Here is a 24768-nt window from a genome sequence, read left to right as displayed (position 1 = left end):
CAGAAAGAGTTTTCAGTGTTAGGAAAAATCAGACAGAATTCAGGCCTATGTTAAGTACATCTACACTGGAATCGCTTATGGTTCTGGAGATGAAAATGTCATCTCAGGGGGAAGTATGTTTCAAGAAAACCTACACCAAAAAGCAGCTGCTGGGTGCGAAACAAGCTACAAAGAATTTTTTATCGCAGAACTAACAGGTAATGAGCAAATTTTATTCTGTAATATGATATACTTTAGAATAGAATAGATTGCTATAGGAAAGGGCAAACAGGGTGCTTTGCATTTAACACGTAAACGTTTTGTGGGGGGGGGGAGTTAAAAATGGGATTACTGATAAACCCACTTCAAAGGTTGGCACCTCTGAAGATATAAAAAAAAATATAAAGAATATAAGACGGTGTTACTTTTTCACATTGTTGTCTTCTTCTTTTATGACCGCATAGGATCACTTTAAAGTATAGATAAGAAATGTGTTTTTCCACCATTCAATACACAATTTATTTTAATAGATTAACACATTCAGTACCTGCTTCTCAGCGGGACACTTGAATGCCTGGACCAGCCATTTTCATGCCCGGCCCTCTTAACGTGTATTACTTAATAAAATTTACCATTACTCCTGAACTATAAATGTTAGTAACATGATACTTTGTGCTAAACTCTAGTAAATATTTAGGGTGTGATACCTGGTGTCACAGGTTCCAAAATACGTCTAATTTTATATAGCTTATCTGTACTTTCGGCATAATGATTACTGTCACTGTAGTGAAGAAAGGAAAGAATATGAAGAAAGCATATTCGGAACATTGCTTTATAAAATATCGGAGTATGAAAAACAGGGTCTTCGGTCCAGTACATTTTTATATAAGGATTTTGGAATAATCAGTTTCCACGATTGCATGAACGAATTCTTCGCGAAAGGCCAGGGCGCCATGCTTATCACTTGACTCGCGTATAGATTGGTCTGCTCACACACATACTGATAAAATTCGTCATTCATGAAAATACTCACCTAACTCAAAATATCCTGCTCATTTTCTGTTTGAACGTTTCTGAATTCTCTCTAAACGATGGAACAGGTGGACAATAACTAGGATGATATGTATCGACCACTTCACTTTCCTTTATAGGCCTATTGGATTCGGGAATCGGAATTTCCTCGTCACTCTCACTTTCAGGAATAAGTTCATCACCAGAATAATCATTGTGAACAATATCTAATAATTAATCTTCCGTAATAAACTTTGTTTTATAAGCCATTATACTACACTCGGTAAGAACGACACGCACTGCATTGGAATCTCAAGTGTCGTCTTGACGCGCGAGGAAGTGCTGAGATATTCCCGCTAAAACGGCTAAGATAAACATAAGCCCACTCAACGCGAGGTTTATCTCAAAAAAGGTCAACCAACTTCCTGCTACAACTAGTAACGCTGACTAAGGTGTAAGAATGCATAGATGACGAATATAAACAGCATTGCTTCGCGCGGAACATTAAACGTCTTACGCCGTCCACGGCCCGCAGCATAGGAGCAAGCTTAAACGTCTTACGCCGTCCACGGTCCGCAATGAGTTAAACTAGTACCGGTTTCGGCTCTTTAACGGCCATCATCAGCTAGTACATGATTTGTTTTAGCCATTAGACAATTCACAAGTTGTTATTGTATTAGGCATCCGGATGTCTAATGGGGGATGGAAATGTATACAATAGCATATAATTAAAATATCAATAGTCAGGGTAAAAAGTTACAAATTAGAACATGAGTATGTAAAACATATTAAAACACACAGGCCACAATATATAACATTTAAAAAGTCAACATAACCGAAGATTTCTACATTTCTTTAGACCAATACGCCAACCCCAATCATAACATTAATGATATTATTGAAAAAACAAGCATCATTTTTGACAAAGCCATTCCGACATTAAAGAATGATTACCTCAAAATAGTAAATACACGCTCTAACAAACCAACGAATCACAAGCCTGACCCCGCCCCTACTTCTCCAACGGCCACTCCTTCTTCCCCTCCACCTACATTCCCCTCCACAGCTAATATGAGCCCCAGACGCACTCGCAGTAGAACACAACAAGCTTTCAAACACATCGGCACAAGACTTCCACAACAACTATAGTAAGTACTCTTTCCATACACATACTAGGCATTCCTTCATACACACACTACCGGCATACTTATATCACCTTATCTTTACAGACTACAACAACAAACGTAGACAAGAGAGGTGTTGCCACCAACTACTTCTAAATACAAGCTCGAGACCTGCTGTTTGCTATATTGAAACTTGCCATAGTATATCGCAAGTTGGGATATATAACACAACAAAATTTCTTCATGACAAAGGCCCATATCAATAAGACGTACACCAGTTTCAGAATGTTCTCGAAGATTACCTTACGCAGCTAAAATCAACATAACTTAGAAGCAAAGGAACTGCACAGAGGACAGAAGAATGGAATCTATGTAGCATGAATTGAAAATTTTAACAAGTGTCTACCTATACGTACCATTTTAATGTGTTGAAACTTTTTAAATGTTATATATTGTGGCCTGTGTGTTTTAATATGTTTTACATACTCATGTTCTAATTTGTAACTTTTTACCCTGACTATTGATATTTTAATTATATGCTATTGTATACATTTCCATCCCCCATTAGACATCCGGATGCCTAATACAATAACAACTTGTGAATTGTCTAATGGCTAAAACAAATCATGTACTAGCTGATGATGGCCGTTAAAGAGCCGAAACCGGTACTAGTTTAATCTATTAAAATAAATTGTGTATTGAATGGTGGAAAAACACATTTCCTATCTATACTTTGAATCTGTCAATACGGAAAATGAAATTTATAAATAATAATAGGATCACTTTAGTCAGTCCATCGTTCAGGTCTCTTTGAAGGGATTGTTCGGCTTTGCGGTCCTCCCAGTACTTCTTCAGACGCTCCGATCTTCGTGCTCTTTCCTCAGTTGAAAATATGCATGTTGTTGGTTTGTTTCGTGTAAGGGTAAAGCGGAGTTTTGTATTCTTGAGTTTTGTATTCAGTTTTGTCATATTTGTGGTGTCTTCTGTTGTAAGGCCTATTTCCTTCAGATCCCTTCTTCTCTGATCCATTTACATTCTGCTGTGGTATTTTTTGAGACGAGATTGTGTTGTACTCGTTGTTTCAGAAGTCTCAAATCCTGCATCCTCATGATATGTCCAAAGAATCCCGGTCTCCTCTTATGCATAGTACCTGTAATGGGTTCTAGCTCTTTGTACACGACTTTGTTAGGTATTATCCGCCACTGCCCATCTTTCTGGTATTTTTTGTTGATGCAGGTTCTTCCAATCCTCCTTTCAATTTTCTGAAGTCTGTCAGTCTTTGATTGTTTATTCAGGTGAAAAAGTGTTTCTGCTGCATATGTAGCTTCCGGTTTTATAACTGTGTTGTAGTGTTTTATTTTTGCATTTATTGTTAAACATTTCTTTTTGTAGATATCCCATGTTAATTGTTGTGCTTTAGCTAATCTATTTGTTCTTGTTTGGATTGAGATTTTTTCATTTAGGTTATGTGTTATTACTTCTCCAAGATATTTAAATTAAGTTACTATTTTGCTTTTATTACCATTTAGTTTTGTTGGTTTTTGGGGCATAATTGCTGTTTTTCAAATGATATTTTCAGGCCAATTTTATTTGCAATGTTTTGAAGTTTCTGGGTTTCTACTTTTATGTCCACTGCTAGTAATGCTAAATCATCAGCAAAACCCAGGCAGTTTGTTTTGATTTTTCAGCCAGTCTTTATTTTTGGGGGACATTTCCTAAACCATTCCCTCATTACCATTTCTAGAACACAATTAAATAATAGTGGCGAGAGCCCATCCCCCTGTCATAGTCCAGTTTTAATTTCAGATGACTCTGATGTTTCACCCCTAAACTTCACTTTTGATTTGGTGTTAGTGAGTGTCAATTTTATCACGTTTATTAATTTGGAGTGTAGTCCAAGGTGTCTTAAAATTTTAAACAAAGATTCTCTATGGATGCAGTCGTAAGCTTTCTTGAAATCTACAAATGTTATCACCATATCTCTGTTTCTTCTCCTGTTATAGTCCATTATCAACTTAAGACTCATGATCTGATCAAAGCAGCTCCTCCAGGGTCTGAAACCTCCTTGATATTCTAGTTCTTTCTCGAATTGTAAACTTATCCTATTAAGGATGATTATTGAAAATATTTTGTATGTTGTGTCTAGGAGTGAGATTCCCCTGTAGATTCTCCTGTAGTTATTGTATTATATGTATTATATAAGACCATATCAAATGTATTACATCACATTAACCTTTGTCAGTTTTACCCTTTAAGTTACAATTTGTCATTAAATATCTTTCAGCCTGAGAAGTTTGTGAATCTGGGTATTGAGCCACCCAAGGGTGTCCTGTTGTTTGGTCCTCCTGGAACTGGGAAAACATTATGTGCCCGAGCTGTTGCCAACAGAACTGATGCCTGTTTTATCCGTGTTATTGGATCGGAGCTAGTACAGAAATATGTTGGGGAGGTAAGCAAGCATCTTGTTGTTTTTACCTTGTTTTGTACGTTTTGTCAGTGGGCTGTGTTAAAACGATGCTGTTATATATTTATGTTTTAGGGTGCTAGAATGGTGAGAGAGTTGTTTGAAATGGCACGTAGCAAAAAGGCCTGCCTCATCTTCTTTGATGAGATTGATGCTATTGGTGGAGCACGTTTCGATGATGGTGCTGGAGGTGATAATGAAGTTCAAAGAACTATGTTGGAGCTCATCAATCAGTTGGATGGTTTTGATCCACGTGGTAATATCAAGGTATGCAGTAAATATTCTAGGTAATGGTATTTTGGTGTATATTGGTATTTGAAATGTTTACTTTGAACAATCTCTCTGAAAGTGGCGCAATATTTTAGAGTTACTCTGTGTGAATAGACCAGAAGTATGGCACTGGAAGTAGCAACCACTCATGAGCAGAAAATTTAAATTAAAGTTAAGTTAGCTTCAGGGTAGGTCGCAATAAATGATAAAGGGAAACAGTAGAAAAAAGAAATAACCAGATATAGAAAAAATGACAAAAGTTATATGGTTTTGAGGGTGTTTAGAGGTTGGAGTATGGATGTAAAGGAGATACCATGTAAGTCACTGCTAGGAACCCAATTATATTATGGACCCTATCCCGAATTACTTAATTCGAGACCTAGAAAACATTACAAGAAAAGCAGCACGATTTGTTCTGGGTGATTAACGACAAAAGAGTAGTGTTACAAAAATGATGCTGGGAAGGCGTGCTGCTTGAAGCAATATGTTTCAAGCTGTCAGGGGATAGGTGGCATAGAATTATGTTAGTAGATGAGTAAGCTGAATGGAGTTTTTAAAAGTAGGAAGTATCATAATATTAAGATAAAGCTGTAGTTCAAGAGGACAAGTTGGAGCAAATATTTGTTTATAGAAAGAGGAATTAGGAATTAGAATACCGTATTTACTCGCGTATTAGACCCTTTTTTTTTTCTCTCCACTATTACAGCCAAAAATAGTAAAGGGGGGTCAAGGTCATTTCCTCTTATCGCGCAACTTTTTCCGACCGATCTTTGGCGAGGGATCATATCTCTGTTGGAAATCACATTCCGTACACAAGGGATGACAAAGAACATTTTCAGGTCCGGGGAATATATGATAGTACCAAGCGGTAAAGGCAAAAAATCGTGACATGTTAAATGAGGTATTTTTTAATACAGATTTAATAGGATGGGCAATGAGACTTCAAATTTACGATGTGCTAAGTGGGAGAATGTGTTAATGAGGAACGTACTAACGAGGTTTCACTGTACATACATATCTCCATCTTTAGATGGAGTAATATTAATCATACATGTTTCAACTCGTTTGAAGCATCAGTGAACAAAAGGTAATTTTTTTTTTTTTACGTAATTGATGCTAAAAGAATGTTAAATCATACTGAAGAAGAGAGTGGAAATGAATGACACATGATGGAATTAAAACAAAAAGTATTTATGACGAGATTATGGGCCTCTTAGTCTAGACATACAGTGCGTTACAAGTAAAAAACTAGGACGAATTCATTGTGCTAAAATTTAAAATGACAGTTTGTCTTCATTGAGTCACATTTAAAATAGTCAAGAGAGCAATGAAAAATTGAGAAACTATGTTTGAGAATAAAACAAATGCCAGGTAAAATGTATGTAACTCATAGTGGAAACTGCCAATGAAGTTCAAATCTGTAATGGAAAAATGAGTGTGTATAAGAAACTTGGGCTAATAAGTAAAAAATAATGTGAAGAAAACTTTAAACTTACTTATTAAATAGTTGCCCTCTCAAATGGCCTGACCTTCTCAATTTAGTGGTCCCACTTTCACTGATCATTTCTGTTGCTGGCTCAGCTGTGTTTACAAGGATGGGAGGAGTGAAGGGAAAAGGGGAGGGAGGTGCTGAGTTGTTGGGGAGAGGGGAAGGGGGGGAACGGTGTTGAGGTGGAGAGATGGAGGCGGGGTTTGTTTTTTATTATAGAAATGCTGACAAATATATGGAATGTTTCAAGTAGAATGTTTTTTTTTTTTAAGAGGGTGTTACTAAACTGATTTATATCGATGTGGATGTTCTCGAGAATGTTGAGCAAGGTGCCTTCTTGCTCATAATGCAAGATCTTAAGATATTCATCTATTGTTGTATATTCGTGATTGGATTCTTTATGATGTTCACTCATAGCTGAAAAACTATTATATATGAGAGCGTTGTGATGTTCAGCATATCTTATGTCAAAATTGCGGCCTGTTTGACCGACATAGCTGGAATTACAGGATTGGCATTCTAATTTGTAAACTCCGGAGTTCAAGTATTTTGACGCAAGTGTAACAGACTGATGTAACTTGAAAACAATATTCTTTAACCGATGGGTTAATGCAAGTGTTGAGCTCAAATGATTATGATTATTATTATTATTATTATTATTATTATTATTATTATTATTATTATTCCTTGTGAGGTATGGCTATGAAGTGTTTACATCCACTTATTAGTATTGCGCCGTCCCGCGTCCAGGTAGGGCCGCGTGAGATCCAGGCTAGCTTGAAGACAATGTCAATTTCCAAAATTATAACAAAAGAATTCTGGGCTACGAGTTCCGAAACTAGAGAAAACACCGTCGTGGTAAACCATCGGGTGAACAAACCTACGCAAACGGACGTCTCCAAATCGCGAAACCGGTTCGTATCCAAATAAAGTAGCACAATTCTTGACCTATGTCTACTTACAAACTAAGTCCATAATCTAGTAAGTCATTGAAAGAATTAGCAGTTTTAAACAATACTGTTTATTAAAACAAGAATAAATGAAATCTTAAAAAAAAACTTTAAGTGCGTTGAAATACCATTAAAGTAATGAACAATAATTCATCAATGTCGCATCTCATCAAATGCTTTCAAAGTATATTAAATTTGGAGGCCTCCAAGTAATTAACAAGAAAGGAAAATCAAACATTACATCTTTGATTGGGAGTAGTTTGAAAATGTCTGACGCAAGATATTTACATTTTAAAAAAAATTAGGATCATGTCTACAATATTCTTCCAATATTACATAATCTGTTCCTACAAACTTCCACTCGATTTAATTATTTCCTAACTTAATTCGCAGTATTATAAACTCATTTTGCTAGTAATTATCACATTCAGTTATTAGGGATATCAGTTATCAGGGAAAACATTCTTTCCAAGTGTCCCAAGCATTTCACCTGTCTAACTTTCCTGAGTTTTCGATACAGTATCTCGTAGGCATTGAGGAAAAGATAACTCGGTGTCGTTCTTCTATTTAACACAAATAATCAAAATATTATTATAATAATTAATCAAGTTGCTCGTTAAAGAAATACTAATTTCAAAAGAAAATATATTGTAACGTGTTGGCGGGGTAAATAAATGAATAAATGCGTACAGCACCTGGTAGCAACCTATTTCTAACATTTATTAACTAAGCACTACAATTACAGATTTACACACACACACAGACAGACGATAGCCGAGCTTACAAGTTACACAAGTACAGATACACACTTACGGTTCGCGCGTTCTCTCTTAGTTTCTCTTAGGTTCCATCTACAAGGACACACACACACATACACAGAGTCGTCGATTATTTACAGTACACTCTCTCAACCACTCAGTCACACTCGTTAGCGCTGTCTCGGTCCACAGCCTACACATCAGTGTCGCAGGTCGGGATAGTATCCGGTGTTTACTCGATCCGTCGAACTCCGCAGTCCTCCACGTCGGCACCCAGTGTTTTCTTCGCGCTACTCCAGAACACCCAAGGTTCTTCTCCAGTAGCCGGCCCCAAGAGATACGCACGCACGATGTCAACGAGACAGGAACGAGTCCTCGGCTCCCACAGGCAGATACTCCATTCAGGCTGACACCTCAGCCCGACTGCGCTCACTCCTCACACACTCACTAACTAACCCTCACACTCGACCAATTCTCACTGACTAGCTCTCACTGACTCACTCTGTAGGCAAGTAACTGCTCTTTTATACCTGCCGATGGATCGAGGGACCTCGCGAAATAGAAGACTCCAGATTAGTCTTCCAGTCGTTTCCGTAGTTCGCTGCGGCGCGACCGCAGGTAGAAGTGAGAAGGGCCGGCCCAGCGCCTGAGTGTTGCTCGCGGATTGGCGCGCTCGAGCGTAAGGGGGGTGGGGCGATGGGTGAAGGCCCCGGCGCGTAGCGAGTTAGCATGACGGACTCGACAACCATTACATTGCCCCCTCCTTAAGTCTGCTCGTCCCGAGCAGCTCCACGATTCGCTGCAATACAGTTTGTTCGGTTGGCCACCACCTTCCCATGGGGGATCCGCTGGGTCCGGTCGACGGTGTCCTCGTTCCCGTTGGTAACGATCAGCAAGTCCTCGCGTGGCAGCCGGAACTTCGGTGGTTTTCCTTTCGTCCACACCCGCATCTACTTTCAGGGCTTGAGCGCCTTCGTAGTCCTCTGGTGTGATGCCCGGGACTGGTTTGCTCGTCCCAGGTTTAGCCCTGCTGGATTTCCTCTTCTTCCGGGGTGCGGAATTTGATGTTCGTACCGGCACGCAGCTTCGTGCCGGAACAAGTGTCCTAGTCAGGTGGCATCCTCATTCGTTGGTCATCGGTTCGTCTTCCATTGTTGCTCCATCTCCTAGTAGGGGTCCCTCCAGCCGTGCCGTTGCAGTCACTGCCTCTGTCTCGTGGGCCATCATCAGAGCCGGTTTGTAGTTCTCTTTCCTGCCGATCGTCCTCCCTGGACGGATCTCAGCGCCACGTAGTTTATCACAGGCGTCAGCCACTTCGAGCTCAGTGTCACCTCGCGATAACTCTTCCACAGTCACGTCGCCTAGTCGCTCGATCTCTGCGTCGATTATCCGCGGCGTTATATCTGTGCGCTGAGTCCTCTCCTGCAACTGGACTCGGTAGGTGGCTCTCTGTTGGTGGACACCGCAGCGTACGTCGAGCACTCCCATAACCTCCTCGTAGGTCGAACTTGGTTGGGGGCTGCGTTGTACACGTAGTCCGGCGATCAGATATTCGGCACTCTTCTTGGACGTCGATCCGGTCTCGAACTGGGTCCGGCGTGTTCTCTTGGAAGTAATCCCGTTGTCCCATAGGTTTTCCAAATTCACGGTGGTGGAGCCGCCGTTGCTGCTAGCAGGATTCATTCACGTCTCCACAGCCATCGTTTCCGCACGCAGGGCACTCACTTCCACCTCTGGGCCTCGAACTCCGGACTCCACAACCGCGAGCATCTCTTCGGATCCCTTCTGGTCCAGTTCGTTGCCATCCCGTTTATCGTCATCGTCGACCTCGGTTTCGAGAGAGCGCACTTCGTCCTCACTCTTCCGTTCACTCAAATCGGTTTTCAGCTGGTCCGGGTTTAAACCCCGCTCAGATCTCAGTTCACTAATGAGTTCGTCATAGGAAGATAAGATTTTATTTTCAAGTTCACTAAACTTGCTTAGAAAAATCTGAAGCTGTTCGGAATTCATTTCACTCGAAATTTCTGCCGGCTACAAAATAAGCTACCAGGTACTCGATTCTGACTCCAGTTTTTACATAAGAGTTTATCCACTAGTTTATCACAATTGTCCATCCCACTTCTGACACCAGTTGTGACGTGTTTGGCAGGGTAAATAAATGAATAAATGCGTACAGCACCTGGTAGCAACCTATTTCTAAGATTTATTAACTAAGCACTACAATTACAGATTTACACACACACACAGACAGATGATAGCCGAGCTTACAAGTTACACAAGTACAGATACACACTTACGGTTCGCGCGTTCTCTCTTAGTTTCTCTTAGGTTCCATCTACAATGACACACACACACATACACAGAGTCGTCGATTATTTACAGTACACTCTCTCAGCCACTCAGTCACACTCGTTAGCGCTGTCTCGGTCCACAGCCTACACATCAGTGTCGCAGGTCGGGATAGTATCCGGTGTTTACTCGATCCGTCGAACTCCGCAGTCCTCCACGTCGGCACCCAGTGTTTTCTTCGCGCTACTCCAGAACACCCAAGGTTCTTCTCCAGTAGCCGGCCCCAAGAGATACGCACGCACGACGTCAACGAGACAGGAACGAGTCCTCGGCTCCCACAGGCAGATACTCCATTCAGGCTGACACCTCAGCCCGACTGCGCTCACTCCTCACACACTCACTAACTAACCCTCACACTCGACCAATTCTCACTGACTAGCTCTCACTGACTCACTCTGTAGGCAAGTAACTGCTCTTTTATACCTGCGCCAGCCCTTCTGGAATAGTCCGGATGTCCGATGGATCGAGGGACCTCGCGAAATAGAAGACTCCAGATTAGTCTTCCAGTCGTTTCCGCAGTTCGCTGCGGCGCGACCACAGATAGAAGTGAGAAGGGCCAGCCCAGCGCTTGAGTGTTGCTCGCGGATTGGCGCGCTCGAGCATAAGGGGGGTGGGGCGATGGGTGATGGCCCCGGCGCGTAGCGAGTTAGCATGGCGGACTCGACGACCATTACAATATATATACCCTTAAGTGCCAGTTCAGAGGTTATATGTGTCCTAATATTCAAGCTGTCACTCACATCTAAGAAGCATCTAAACTAATTCAATTAAATACTAGGCAATCGGGTACATGAGGAAACTTTAACTGTTATCATCAACCGTTAATTATGAATGTCACCAGTGATACCATATCATGTTAGTAAATAAACTTCTGAGCTTAGTTTACCAGCGTAAAAATACCTATGGCTAGGAAATTCTACAGACATAAGTTGCCTTCCTAATATCATCTATGTGTGGAATCATTTTCGATGATCATATAAGTAGTTGCTAAGTTAGTTACGATATTTGGATTGTAATTGACATTGTATAAAGCTTCCCGAAAGATTAACGTATGTTTGAGAACCAATTATATTATTATTTATTTTGAATAGCATCAATTGACCTCATTTCATTTCTAGAAACTATCTATCTCTTCATTTGCGATGTAATAATAATAATAATAATAATAATCATCATCATCATCATTACTCCTACCATATTACTATTCTTCCTATACAATTCATTTATTTCATATAACGCGCCTCATGTCTCATCTTAATGCTGTAACAACATCACAATTCACCTTAACTTGACACACATTACATCCTCGTCGTTATTCATCCATCAAATATCCTACTTTATTCTCAAACTTTCTTCGAATTCCATAAATTATCTCGTTATGTCTTGTAACAATGTTGTAACAACCTCTCCATGATCATATCTTACCTCAGCTTGATTGTACGTGCATTATCATAGACCTAATGTCAAACACAATATGGCTTAATATCGCATTTACATGAACTAACCTCCGTTACTTCACCAAGGGCAACATTACGAACGCAAAAAAAGAAAATAAGTTATCACTGGATAATCACTTCCTATATGAATGGATTTGCCTTGCATTTTAGATTACCTACTAGCCTCTGATACTGTGAATTCAGATAACCCTTCACGTAACATCACTCTTATAGGACACTTAAAAATAGCACTTTTGAGTAACAAATGCAAATATACCTGGCACTTTCCAAATAACAAATATCTAAACTACTTACTAAAAGACTGACAAGACTTATCTTTTCCTCCCGCTCTCGATGCTGCTGTCACGTGTCCAAATGATTAGGACATGTGGTCTCCGGGTTCACGGCATCATATTAGCCTGTCGGGAACGTTTGGGATGGTCTTTGCTCATCTCCGACTCTCATGGGCTGGACTTGTCGATCGTGATACCTTTATCTAGGCAGCCTGTGCCTCTGTACGACTAGCACATGACGTAGCCGGTTTCTTGCGTGGTGAACATGAAAAACAGATCAACATAGTCAATTTCATCATCTTCTGGGGAAAGGCCTACTATGAGCTACTTATTAGTCTGATTGTTGCTTCTTATGTGGCTTATGATATTTTAGAATCTTTCTCTACGTCTGTTAAAGTTTCAATTAAACCGCAATATAATTCTTTCTATTTCGTGCGCAACAATTATTCCTCTTCTGCGACTTCTTAATGTTGAATTCCTTTCGTTGTATACAAGTTCTTGCTGGTCTCCCGTGACGTAGTACTACGGTACTCTGCCAATTAATTGTGTAGCTTTATATTACGAAATGTTACAAATTCTATCTCGCCGATGACTTCTGTGTATTCCTCAATAAATTTTTTTCTTTTAATAAGCATATTTTAACAACATATCGACGTCATCTTTTCTCACCGACTTCTATAATTCCTTCCCTTCTTTTACCTGACGGGAGTATCATTCTCTTATCATTCACGCACACGTTGACGTTCTATGTCTGGCGTTCGTAAGACATAGCCGCCATTTTTGCTCCGGATAAACCTTTGTACACAGTGAAATGGCACAGTAGTATTATTTACAATCGCATTGTTTGTGAGGCTATGTCATGAATATTTATATGAGTTTAGTTAATGTAAGAACCTTTAATTAATAGTATATAATCTATTATTACGTGTATATGGTGTGTAATCCACTACAGTATTGTGCAACACATTGTAATATCCAGAATAACACTAGGTAAGATGAGAACTATGGAAAACCTTTCTTCCAATTGTAACTATGTATTAAGCACTCTAGAATTTGCTAGAAGATATGCTGTGACAAATCCTAGAAGTCTGGACAGGCGACATATATAAGGAAGCAGTCTTGATGGTGGAGAGGAGTTATTGTTTAACAGGTGTTGTGTTGTGTTTAGGGCGACATGCTAATGTAAGCAGTCAGCAGTCAACTGTTTCAAGATTGCAGTCTCCATGTGCTTAGTGATAGGCAGTTGTTAAATTGGTGGTTTGTTGATGTGTGTGTTTTGTTTGTGAAGGCAGTTGATTAGGTTATGTGCGTGTTTATTTATTTATTTATTTATTTATTTATTTATTTATTTATTTATTTATTTATTTATTTATTTATTTATTTATTTGTAGTTTGTTTGTTTGTTTGTTTGTTTGTTTGTTTGTTTGTTTGTTTGTTTATTACAAGATACAGCTACACTGAGCAAATTTCACTTGCACTGTCGACAGACTATTTAACAAATGTAAACTTTCATCATAAAATATAACAAACATAACAAAATGTATCAAGATCAGTTACACAGCCTACTAATAACACCTGTCCAAATCGAAAACCATGAGAATGTCCATGTTCGTAGCCAAGTTGTCGTGGGTCAAGATGGCGGTATAATCCCTTCACATCAACTTATCTTTAAGAGACTATTTACACACCTCTCAAATACACTTTTATTTGATGCTATATCAAGCTCTTGTCTTCTATTAATAGTGTTAAAGAGTGTTGGGAGGCAGATTAGGAAAGATCATTGAAGTATTGAGTGCTGAGTGTGGGGAATGTGGAGAAGGTCTTTGGTTCTGGTGGAGCGGGAAGGAACACGGAGAGAGAAGAGTGAGACAAGATGTTCTGAGTGGTAATGCGCATTTAAGATCATGTGACGGAAACTCACGTCAGCTACCTGTCGCCTGATGTGCAGTGGTGACATATTAATTGCCATTAATACCTGCTGCGTAGACAGATTTCTTAGCTTGGGGTTTCTGTTACTTACAGTTGCAGCAAAGGAGGACACTGCTCTGTCTAACTGCTTAGTATTGGAGGGGGAGGCTGTTGTCCAAATAGGAGAACAGTAGTTTAAGAGAGGTTGAATGATCGTGAGGAAGAAGTGACGAAGAGCAATGGGGTCAGAAATTTCTGTGAAGCGATAGAGAATGCCTAGTAATTTCATAGCCTTGATTGTATATGTTTCTATGTGGGTCTTAAATTGTAATTTTGTATCGAATATTACACCTAGGTCACGCTGTTGCGTAATTACGGTGATGGGCTTGTCGAGTAGGTAATATGGTGTCGGTAGAGGAGATTTACGTAGTGTTATGGTCATGTGGCTGCATTTTTGTGGATTCGGTATAAGTTTCCAAGTACGGCACCAGTTCGAGAGGGCAGGGCTGTAGCAGAGCTGCATCTGCTGGATTCCTGATCTCCCTAAATATCTTGCAGTCGTCAGCAAAGAGTAAGGTATTCGCTGTTTCATTGAGTTTGGACGGCAGATCGTCCATAAACAAAGAAAACAGCAAGGGGCCAAGAGTAGTGCCTTGTGGGACACCGGAGGTGACTGGTAACCATGAGGATGAAGTGCCTGATATTACCACTCTCTGCCAACGGTTATGTAGGAAGCCAGCAAGAAGGGTCAGAAGACTGCCATGTATATTAAATTGTTCGGAGAGTTTATGGAGCAACAGAGTATGGTCTACAGAATCGAAAGCTTTCTAAATGTCTACGTAGCAGATATCCAGCTGTGATTTAGCTGCAATGGCGTGTGATGCTAAGCTTATGCAGAGTGGCCAGGTTTGTTAGACAAGAGCCACCTGGTAGAAAACCATGCTGCTTGGTTGAGATATACGGCAAAGTGAATGCGAGGAGACGCTGGTATTTTTTCAAAGATAAAGGATAGTGTGGGAAGAATAGAAATTGGTCGGTAAGATGAAAAATTAAATTTGTTGCCTGATTTGAGAAGTGGAACAACACAGTATTTGCCTGTTTCCAGGTAATAGGAAAATAGCCCACAGCAAAACATCTGTTAAATAATTTAGAGAGAGGGACCTAAAGAGTGCTGGCAGTATTTTTTAGGGAAAGAGGACCTATAGTGTCGGCACCGGTAGCTTTGTTGGTACGAAGAGTTTGAAGAAGGTTATGAACTTCACTTGGTGTGGTAGTTATGCTTGATAGAGTTCTGTTTGAAGCTGTACCAACGGGAGGGGAGAAGTTGGAGAAGAAATACCTGTTGAACAGTTCATTGCAATCAGCGCCATCTGCTGCTGCATCGTTGTGGTTCACGCTGACAGGAATCCGCTCCTTCCTTCTCCGTGTGTTGATGAGACTCCAGTAGCGCTTGGGATTGCTGCGGACGTTTTCAGTTACAGTGTCTACGTGTGTTTTGTAGTCTCTTCTGACCATAAACCTCATGTGGCGGCGGATTTTAACGAAGGTATTTTGAGTGTGTGGGTTAGGAAAGTCTTTCCACAGGCGCCAAGCTCTCTTCTTATTAAATAGTGTCAGTCTGGTCTCTTGTGATATCCAGTGTTGATATTTGCTAGTAGTAGCCCGTTGTGCAGGTACGAAGTTTTTAATTGCAGCTTGCAGCCAGTCGTACAGCAGGTCAAGAGCCGATTCGATATCAGCTATTTCGAGCAGACTCCAGGGAAGGCATTCACGTGCACGACACATTGCAGGCCAGTCGGCTCGGCGCCAGATGTAGGTAGGGCAGTAGGATGTCCTGCTGTGAGGCTTTGAGGAGGGGGTGGGGAAGGAGGAATGTAGCATCGAGAGACTGGTGGTCACACAGGAAAAGGTTTCTGCCTGGGGTTATTGTTTTAAGTTCTAATGAGGAGAATATGAAGTCTAGGGTGTTGGGTCCATGGGTTGGGTACATATTAAACTGTTTCAGTCCGAGGCCATTAATAAAACTGTGTATAAAGAGTGTGTTGCAGTTGTTAGCTGACAGTCCGGTAGTTGGAGAAGACCACTTTATAGACAGGTTAAAGTCGCCCATTAAAATTACTTCACCATGAGGGAGAGCTGCAATGACTGAGTCCAGGCACTGTTCAAGGTCACAGAATGGGCTGTTTGGTGGTCTGTAGTAACATCCCACAAGTACAGGGTGTCGAGGAAAGAGTAGCTCCACCCACACTAACTCACAGTTCCGTTCAAGATCTATCCTTCGTTTACATGGTAAACACACTGTTCACTGCTAGCATCACTCCACCACCTAGAGTAGCGCGATCACGACGGAATATGCTGTAATTAGCATTGAGTGGTAGTTCACTGTCACTAGCCCAAGAGAGCCATGTTTCAGTAATTCTGATCACGTCAACTTCTCTTAAGTCTGGCAGGGATAGTTCACAATCAGAAGCTTATTGTTTAGGCTTTGCACATTCTGACATTAGATGTTTATGTCTGTTTTCATCTCACAAGTGGTGGGACCGGGGTTTAAGTGGACAACTCCAGCCAGTAGTAGGAGGCAAAGCAAGCCCCTAATCGCTGAGCGACCAGGCCTAGGCTTGTTCAGCTCAGAGCTAGTAGGGAGGCGCCTATAAGTCTGGAAAATTGCGCATCCAGTCAGAGAGAATGCTGGAATGTAGTAGTTCCTCTCTGCTAGTAGCCATGCAAAAGGAGAACTCACTTTTTCACTTGCACACACCGATTCCTTAACTCGAATAGACCTGTGCAGAGAACCGTAAAGCGAAACAACTCTGATTATTCCCACACAAACAACACAAATTGGAGCAGCACTAAGCTTGCGCGTGTCTACTCTAGCCGCGATCTTTCCTAGCTTGTAAATAATTAATTGTAAATAAAAATCCATGTACGCAATTTGACAGCATTTTTTGTGCATTTTTGTGGCTACATTAATTTATTATTGTTGTTATTGTTGACAGTGTGCGGGTTGAAAATAAGTCTGGAGTAGGAGTGGGAAGTTCTAAACGCTATTTTAATGTTGTGTTTTTTAAAGACATTATAAATTTGGTAAATGCTACTACTATTGAATGTGAAAGTAGAAAACTTCTCTTTAGAAGCGGAATCCTTTTTCTAGGGTAGTCTTAGGTCTGCTCTTATATCTGTCGATGATTCTGTTGACGAAGGTTCTATTGAAGCTGTTGTATTCTGCAATATTGTAAATAGTGTTTATTTCTTTTTTGTAATTCTTGCGAGATAAAGAAACAGTTAATGCTCTGAGTACCATACTATTGCAAGCTTTTTATTTTATTTTTTAATTTGGCTTTACGTCGCGCTGACAGATAGGTCTTATTGCGACGATGGGATAGGAAAGGGCTAGGAGTTCGAAGGAAGCGGCCGTGGCCTTAATCAAGGTACAGCCCAAGCATTTGCGTGGCGTGAAAATGGGAAACCACGGAAAACCATTTTCAGGGCTGCCGACAGTGGGGTTCGAAACCACTATCTCCCGGATGCAAGCTCACAGCTGTGTGTCCCTAACCGCACAGCTGACTCACGCGGTCTATTGTAAGCTGTTTATACAGTAGAACCTCGGTTATACGTTCCTGGAAACTACGTTTTCCCGTATTCGCTCAAATTACGTGGTCTCGCGAGCATCCTAATTAAATTACATTGTAAAAATTCTGCATTATCCGTTCCTCAAAGAAACAATTTACTGTATCAACCATCCACACATTTCAGTCCCATCAACGTTAAATCCTCTTATCACGCGTTTTTCAAGAAACTGTATGTCAAGAAAGCACGGCTACATATGGCATACTTATGGATCTTGGTGTAAATGTCTCGTCACTGTTAGAATTTGAGGAAGTACTGTGCTGGAAAAGCGATTGGTGACGAACTTGCATAAGGGACCCTGTTAGCATCACATTCGGGTGGTATTGTTTAGAGAATTCTCAGAAATCATAAAGCAGTGTGTCCACAATTGGAAGGAGATAGAGCACATTTTGACAGCTCTACTTGAGGATGGAACGAGTTTCGTTAAATGTTCGTACTCCCTGTGGGTGGGGGAAGCAGACAAAGAATACACCCGCGGCATCCCCTGCCTGTCGTAAGAGGCGACTAAACGGGGCGACCAAGGGATGATTTTATTAGAACTATGAAACTACTTGTGATTAGTACCACCACGTGGGGATCACCATGGGTCACTTTTATTTCACGTTAGGTAAAAATAGGTTTGTGATTACTAGCAATAGTGTGTAGCTTAGGATGCATTTTACAGTTCGTGTGATTCGTACCTCTGTATGAGCTACACCATGGTTCTGCCTTGCCTATGCTTAGTACCCACTCTGTGAGGAACACCACAGGATAGTGCGGGTCCCTGTGGTTAGTCCACTTATGTAACGCCATAGGTTTGCGTTGCCTGTAAATAGTGCCGCAGTGTGCGAAAGACCATAGGTCTTTGTTACATGTGCGAATTTCGTTACCTGTGAGTAGTACCATAATGTGTGGAATACCGCGAGTCTACACTACTTTTGATTAGTACCGCAACATGATAAATAGCATGGTTCTATTTTCCTAATGATAAGTACTGTAGCAAAAACTGAGTTAATGGTATTTAGCAGAAATAGTAATGCAAATGTCACCTTGTCATTAAACAACCGTAAAATAGAACAAGTCCACCAGTTCAAGTACCTCGGCAGCATAATAACAGACAGTATAGATCCAGATAAGGAAATCAGATGCAGAATTGAGAACGCTAGAGCTCCATTTCACAGGATGAGCTCTTTGTTCTGTAATAATCATCTGAATCTGAAGCTCAGACAGAGATTAATGAAGTGCTACGTCTGGTCAGTACTGTTATATGGAGCAGAAATATGGACCTTAAAAGCCACAAGTATCAAACGACTTGCCGCCTTTGAAATGTGGTTGCACAGAAGAATGCTTAGAATACCCTGGACAGATATAACAACAAACGATGAAGTCCTAAGCAGAGCTAGGACGAAGTAAGAACTAATAACTATAAAAGTTCGCAAAATAGCTTATCTAGGCCACATATTAAAAGGAAACAAATATGGCCTCATAAAACTCATTCTCCAGGGTAAAATAGAGGGCAAACGGCAAGTTAGCAGACCAGAGATAACATGGTTACACAACATCAAGCAGTGGACCGGTATCGAGACAACTGAGAGACTCTTCCGATTGGCAGAAGACAGAAAAACTTTCTCCAGAGTAATCGCCGACGTCTGGGCAACCGGATATGGCACTTGAAGAAGAATGATAAGTACCATTATGAGGAGCCGATGACCTGAATTTTGGACCTGTTTCGACTACATCGAGTCAGTATTGTGCTTTAGAAGCTGTCCCTTGGTCAGTAAACTATAGTTTAACGCTAGTTTCTGGGAATGTGGGGCATTGCGGGTCGGATCCACTGATTGTTTTAATTTCATATCCGCACATTCATTCTTCGTCCTCACGTTTTCGAATTCTGGTCAGTGGAGGATTATGGATTTTTAAATTGTCATACCATTTAATCTCATTTTATACCATTAGGGGCCGATGACCTAGATGTTAGGCCCCTTTAAACAGCAAGCATCATCATCATCAAATGTTCGTACTTGCAAAACGTCTACATTATGTCCACGATTAGATGGTGGTTTTTTTTTTTTTTTTCCCCCCCTCCTTCTTCGAGTGTATCGCCAAACAGGTTTTCGGCACTTCCCTCAGGGCACTGTATAATTACTGGGCTTTCAGGCAGGAATCGAATTTCTTAAGTAACACAGATTTAGTATTTTAATATCATCGTATACATACATAAAGCCATGGCAGGTTTTGGGATTGCCTATTACTGTTATAAGACTGGGAATTTCACATTTTTGTGTTAAAATGCTATAAAAACTGCAATAATTTTATTTGCGCACATCACATTTAAAACTTTGTATCATTTTGCACTCATACTGGCTTGTACAGCAAACACGCTTTCCAGCTGAGTTCAAGGTCGCGAATAACCGTTATTTCAGAAGTGTTAATGATGGTTTTTTTTTCTCTTTCCAATTTGTGATTAGTGACAGGCAGAATTGAATATAATGCATTCAAGAACTTGGAATCGATACTTACATTTGAAACCATATTCTCTAGTTCAACGAAAACCAACTACAATTGCATCAGACCGTAACACAGAAAAAACATGGCGGACATCTGTGGGCGACATGGGAGGTTGAGGAGTAGGTTATTCATGCTCATTCCTAGTTAACTAAAGGAAACATCACAAGTTGAATGTCATGAAATGCAAGGAAATAACTCAAAATATGAGTAATTATACACCAAAAGTAGCATTATCGTGTAATTCTATTGTAAATCCAATTGTAATTTCAGTGGGAGAATTACTTTATAAACGTCAGGTTGAAACAGACACACCGTCAAATATTTTCACGTATGAAACTCCGGACTGCAAATAAGATAAATAGGTCAACAAATTGCATTATCAACCTTACATCAAATGCCATGCAACATCTCAGGTACCCACAGTCCATTATGTTAAAAAAAAATGCAAACAGATGCATTTCTCCTACAAAATGTCAATAATAATAATAAATACAGAAAAATAGAGATAACTTAATTTTTACCTTATTACTGGAGCATGCATCTACTTGCTGCTTAGTTTCATCGGTTTGTGTATCTGTAGTTTCAGTTCATTAGGGTTATCAACTTTCCTTTTCGATTTTTGGTTTGCTAGTTTGCTGGCTATGTCTTTAAAAGCACTGTTTTCTGCTAAGACTTGAATATAATTGTTTATAAAAATGTTAAAGATAATTTTGATGCACTTAAGATATTTTAATGGGGTACCACATTTGCGGACATCATCCCGGTTATTAATTATGCATTCACTTAGCCACATGCTTAAGGTTAACAGTCCATACTGCTGACTAATTTTTATAAGCTCAGTTCATAAACTTCACTAATCAGAACCTGGAACAGTATGAACATCTGAGTACACAGAAATACAAGAATGGGTGAGGGGCACTTCAGTCCAGCACAGTTTACCAGAGTAAAGTAGGAATATAAATCTTCATCACAAAGTTCACTCATTTCTTCTTCTGACTGCATGCTTGCAAACAGTAAGAACATTTACTACCTGATCTTTCTGTAACTTTAAAAGTAATGTAGCTTGCAATACAAACCAAAACGTTGTGTGCAATACTGTCCAAATCTCCTAGTGCTGTTTCCAAAGTTTTCAATGTTGTTTTCTACCTTTTGCACCTTTATTAATGGCCAATGAGAAATCTTTTAAAGAAAACTCTCCAAGTTGTGCAGACCTAAGTTTCATTATACCCAGTACTTTAACTTTCCTCTCAGGTTCTAAAATCTGCTCTATTGATACATTGTAGGTACATCCACTTAGCTGTCTTTAGGCACTAAACCTTCCTTCCAATCCATCATTTTGCAATTTGGCAGTAAGTGTATGAAAAATCATATTTACTGACGAGGTTCCTGCACAACCCAACCATTGCTGCAAGCACATGGGTCAAGGCAATGTAAGTTTCCTGGGTCAGTTTGCCATCAGTGACTGATATGTGCCAGATATCAAGAATAAGTTTAAAACTCTCTAGAAATGAAATCTTCGGATCATCAGGGCCACTGATAGGATGGGCATCATCAATTTGAGTATATTTCCCTTTCATTGGGTGCTGCATGTTGCAAATATTCCACCACTTACTAATGACTTTCAAAAACCCCTTGATTTTTTAGCATTTCCAGTGCAGTGATATTCTTTAGATTGAAAACATTAACTACTGTACTAGGGTAACATTCTGCCTCTCTATAGAAGATGGATATAGGGCTTTCCTGCATAAATTTGGTGCTAACTTCAGTAACATACTCGTTTATCCGGATTAAGTGGGACTGGAACAGATCTGGATTATCAAAAATCCAGATTATCTGGAAAGCTAAAAAACAAATACAGCACGTGTTATATAATCTATTAACATAAGTTGTACAGTGATATCCTTTTTTCAATTGTACAAAAAAATATAAGAACACTTTTGATACATTTACGACTGTTTTATGCACTAATGTGTGAGTCTTTTCTACTTTAGTGTATAGTGTTTGTGCACAGCACGATCACGACGACGTTTTACTAATAATTCTGCCGGTGCGGTTTAGTCTAGGATTCTAAATAAGCCATCAGTTTGTCCGTCCAGCTGCATTGTTGCCTCTCCAGGAGTCATTGTTTCTTCTGATGGAGCGCCAGTTTCATTTTCAAATTCACCATCAGTGAATTAGTAGTGCGTTGCATTCAGAAGAGCGTGGGGTTCGAGTCCCACCTCAGCCATCCTGGGAATGATTTTCCACGGCTTCCCATTCTCAATTCCAGGCGAATGCCGGGATGTTACCTTTTATAGACCGTGGCCGAATTACTTCCAATTCCTGTCCTTAACTATTCTTGGCGGAAAAGACATTCAGAAGAGTCGACCCAGTAAAAGATATACTGTACAAGTAAAAATACATTTTTATTATTTTCGATCTGGATAAACTGGAGATCTGGATTAATGAGGGCCGGATAAACAAGGTTCTTGTGTAAGTCCTTTAAATCGGAAAATTTGGCTGAAACAGTGGTGTATTCACAGTTAACTGCACCATCAGTAATACTCAACATGCCAGCAATCGCATAAAATATTTCCTGAACATTAGGGATGTTAAGGGTCTCATCAGGTCTATTTAATTGATTGTTCCTAATATGCTTTAGTAAATGTACATTATCAAACAAAAGAAATTTGCTCTTTTATGAATCGCACGGGTTAGGTATACACGGTTTTAAGGAACCACAGCATAAAAGTTCAAACATTTTCCTGTTGATCCTATGATTGTCACATATTAAGCAAACATCATAAAGTCCTACTTCATGCATCACTTAATAACTTCATTAGTTAGATTTAAAAGGTTGTCAGCGTTCATGTTCTTCACAAGGAAAAAACCTATCACATCCTTTACATCAGAAGATAATGAAGAGTACATGAAAACCTGCATGGTACTTGCTGGGTCTGCTTGCGGACAGTTTTCTGCCACTCCATAAATCCTACCTGCTTTGTACGAGAACTTGGAATTTACATAAATCTCATCCAACTTCACTGTTACTACGTTTTCATGTTCCTTAAGAAGTTTTACTTTTTTTTTTTTTTTTTTTTTTTTTTTTTTTTTTTTTTTTGCAAGAATGCTTTCTGTGAAGGCCCAATGCCTGGACAGATCGTACCTATTTTAGTCAAAAATTTCCTCAAGTACAAAGGGTGAGGCAAAGTCATCACATTTGTAAACCTGAGAAAATGATATGCACCAGGGAATGAAAATGAAATAGTTGCAGCCCATACTAATAATTCTGTGGAATAACGCACCTGATTTGTTTCACCTAATTCCAGTTGCTATAATGCAGATTTTATTTTATTGACCTTCAGTTTGTTGAAGACACTGTCCACTCTGAGAGCATATTTTACAAAATTTATTAACTAATTAGTACTAACTGTAACACTAGAATCTGAAAAATTTCCAAGATGACTTACCAATGAATCAAACTTGCTCCATCTGTTGCATTTCAAGCCTTACTGCCCTTCACTCTCCAAAATCCATCTGAACTGTTGAGTAGGTATAGTGATGTTTCTATGGTACACTTGAACATCTAAATAACTCGTCACTTTAAAACTCACCAGAATTGATGGCACATCATCCTCTTGTAATTTATAAAAGAGAACATAATCCTCATTTTCACTTACAAGAAATGGGGTTAGCTTTCGTTTATGCACCTCAGTTGTAAAACACTGGAAATTATCAATTATATCATTTTTGCACCACTGTTGAAAATTATTTTCATCTCTCAATTGTGCCTCTTGCTTACGAATTTCCGGATCTTTCCGGGACTGGCTTATGTTTGCAGTCGGGTATGTTGGCTGATTGGGGAAAATGCTAGGATGGGCATCAGTCGTTAACTTTGGAACTTTGCATGGCACTCGACCTGGATCACCACCTTCTGTGGGTATAATGTCTTCCCTAACAATACATTTAGGATCAAAATGATTAATACACACAACACTGTTATCATTTGGTTCGAAGTTTTCCCTGTGAATGCACCTAACCGATTTTTGCCTTAATACTGGGTCTTTCGGAAATCTGAACATTGAAACTTGTATACTACCCCTATAATTGGACTTGCATCCAGGCACACGGCACATACGACCCATTGTATTAAACTATACACATACTGCACAGTTAACTGAAAATATAGAAAAAACACTTTTAGTGAAGAACACTAGAACAATAACCTAATCATCACGTAAATTGCTCAAATAAATAAGCTTTTTAAGAATAAACAGCTTCTCAAGGCACTGAAAGAGGCTCCATAGCTTCTTTAAAGCTATAAATATATAAAATTTACGATTAATGATATTCAAGTTCCACGTAATTATTGAGCAACAACACAACTTCCACAATCAAAACAAACTCATGCTAGCACACCGGTATCCGCCATATTGGACGGTTTCGATAGGTTGGTTAAGGTTTGAGGTATTGCAGTTGGTCTTGCTTCAACATAACCTTTATAAGTTGATGTAGGCGTAATTTACGCGATACAAGATTTCCATAAACTGACTACGAACAGTATACCGGAGACCAAATTACAATGAAAGATTAAAAAAGGGGATTGTCTGTCTGTTAGGTCATCAGCCCAGAGGCTGGTTGGAT

General features: G+C 39.8%; 1 protein-coding gene across 1 annotated transcript in view; it reads left to right on the top strand.

Annotated features, from left to right (window-relative positions):
• Positions 1–24768, top strand: part of Rpt1 (26S proteasome regulatory subunit Rpt1) — a 141294-nt gene that overhangs the window by 101987 nt on the left and 14539 nt on the right. Inside the window, exons 6-7 of the mRNA XM_067136524.2 lie at positions 4399–4563; positions 4654–4845. Coding sequence (XP_066992625.2) covers positions 4399–4563; positions 4654–4845 — 357 coding nt within the window. The remainder of the gene's footprint in view (positions 1–4398; positions 4564–4653; positions 4846–24768) is intronic.

Source organism: Anabrus simplex, chromosome 1, assembly GCF_040414725.1.
Source record: "Anabrus simplex isolate iqAnaSimp1 chromosome 1, ASM4041472v1, whole genome shotgun sequence".
NCBI classification, from domain to species: domain Eukaryota; kingdom Metazoa; phylum Arthropoda; class Insecta; order Orthoptera; family Tettigoniidae; genus Anabrus; species Anabrus simplex.
The sequence above is the reverse complement of the archived record's forward strand: the minus strand, read 5'-3'. Positions and strand labels throughout refer to the sequence as shown.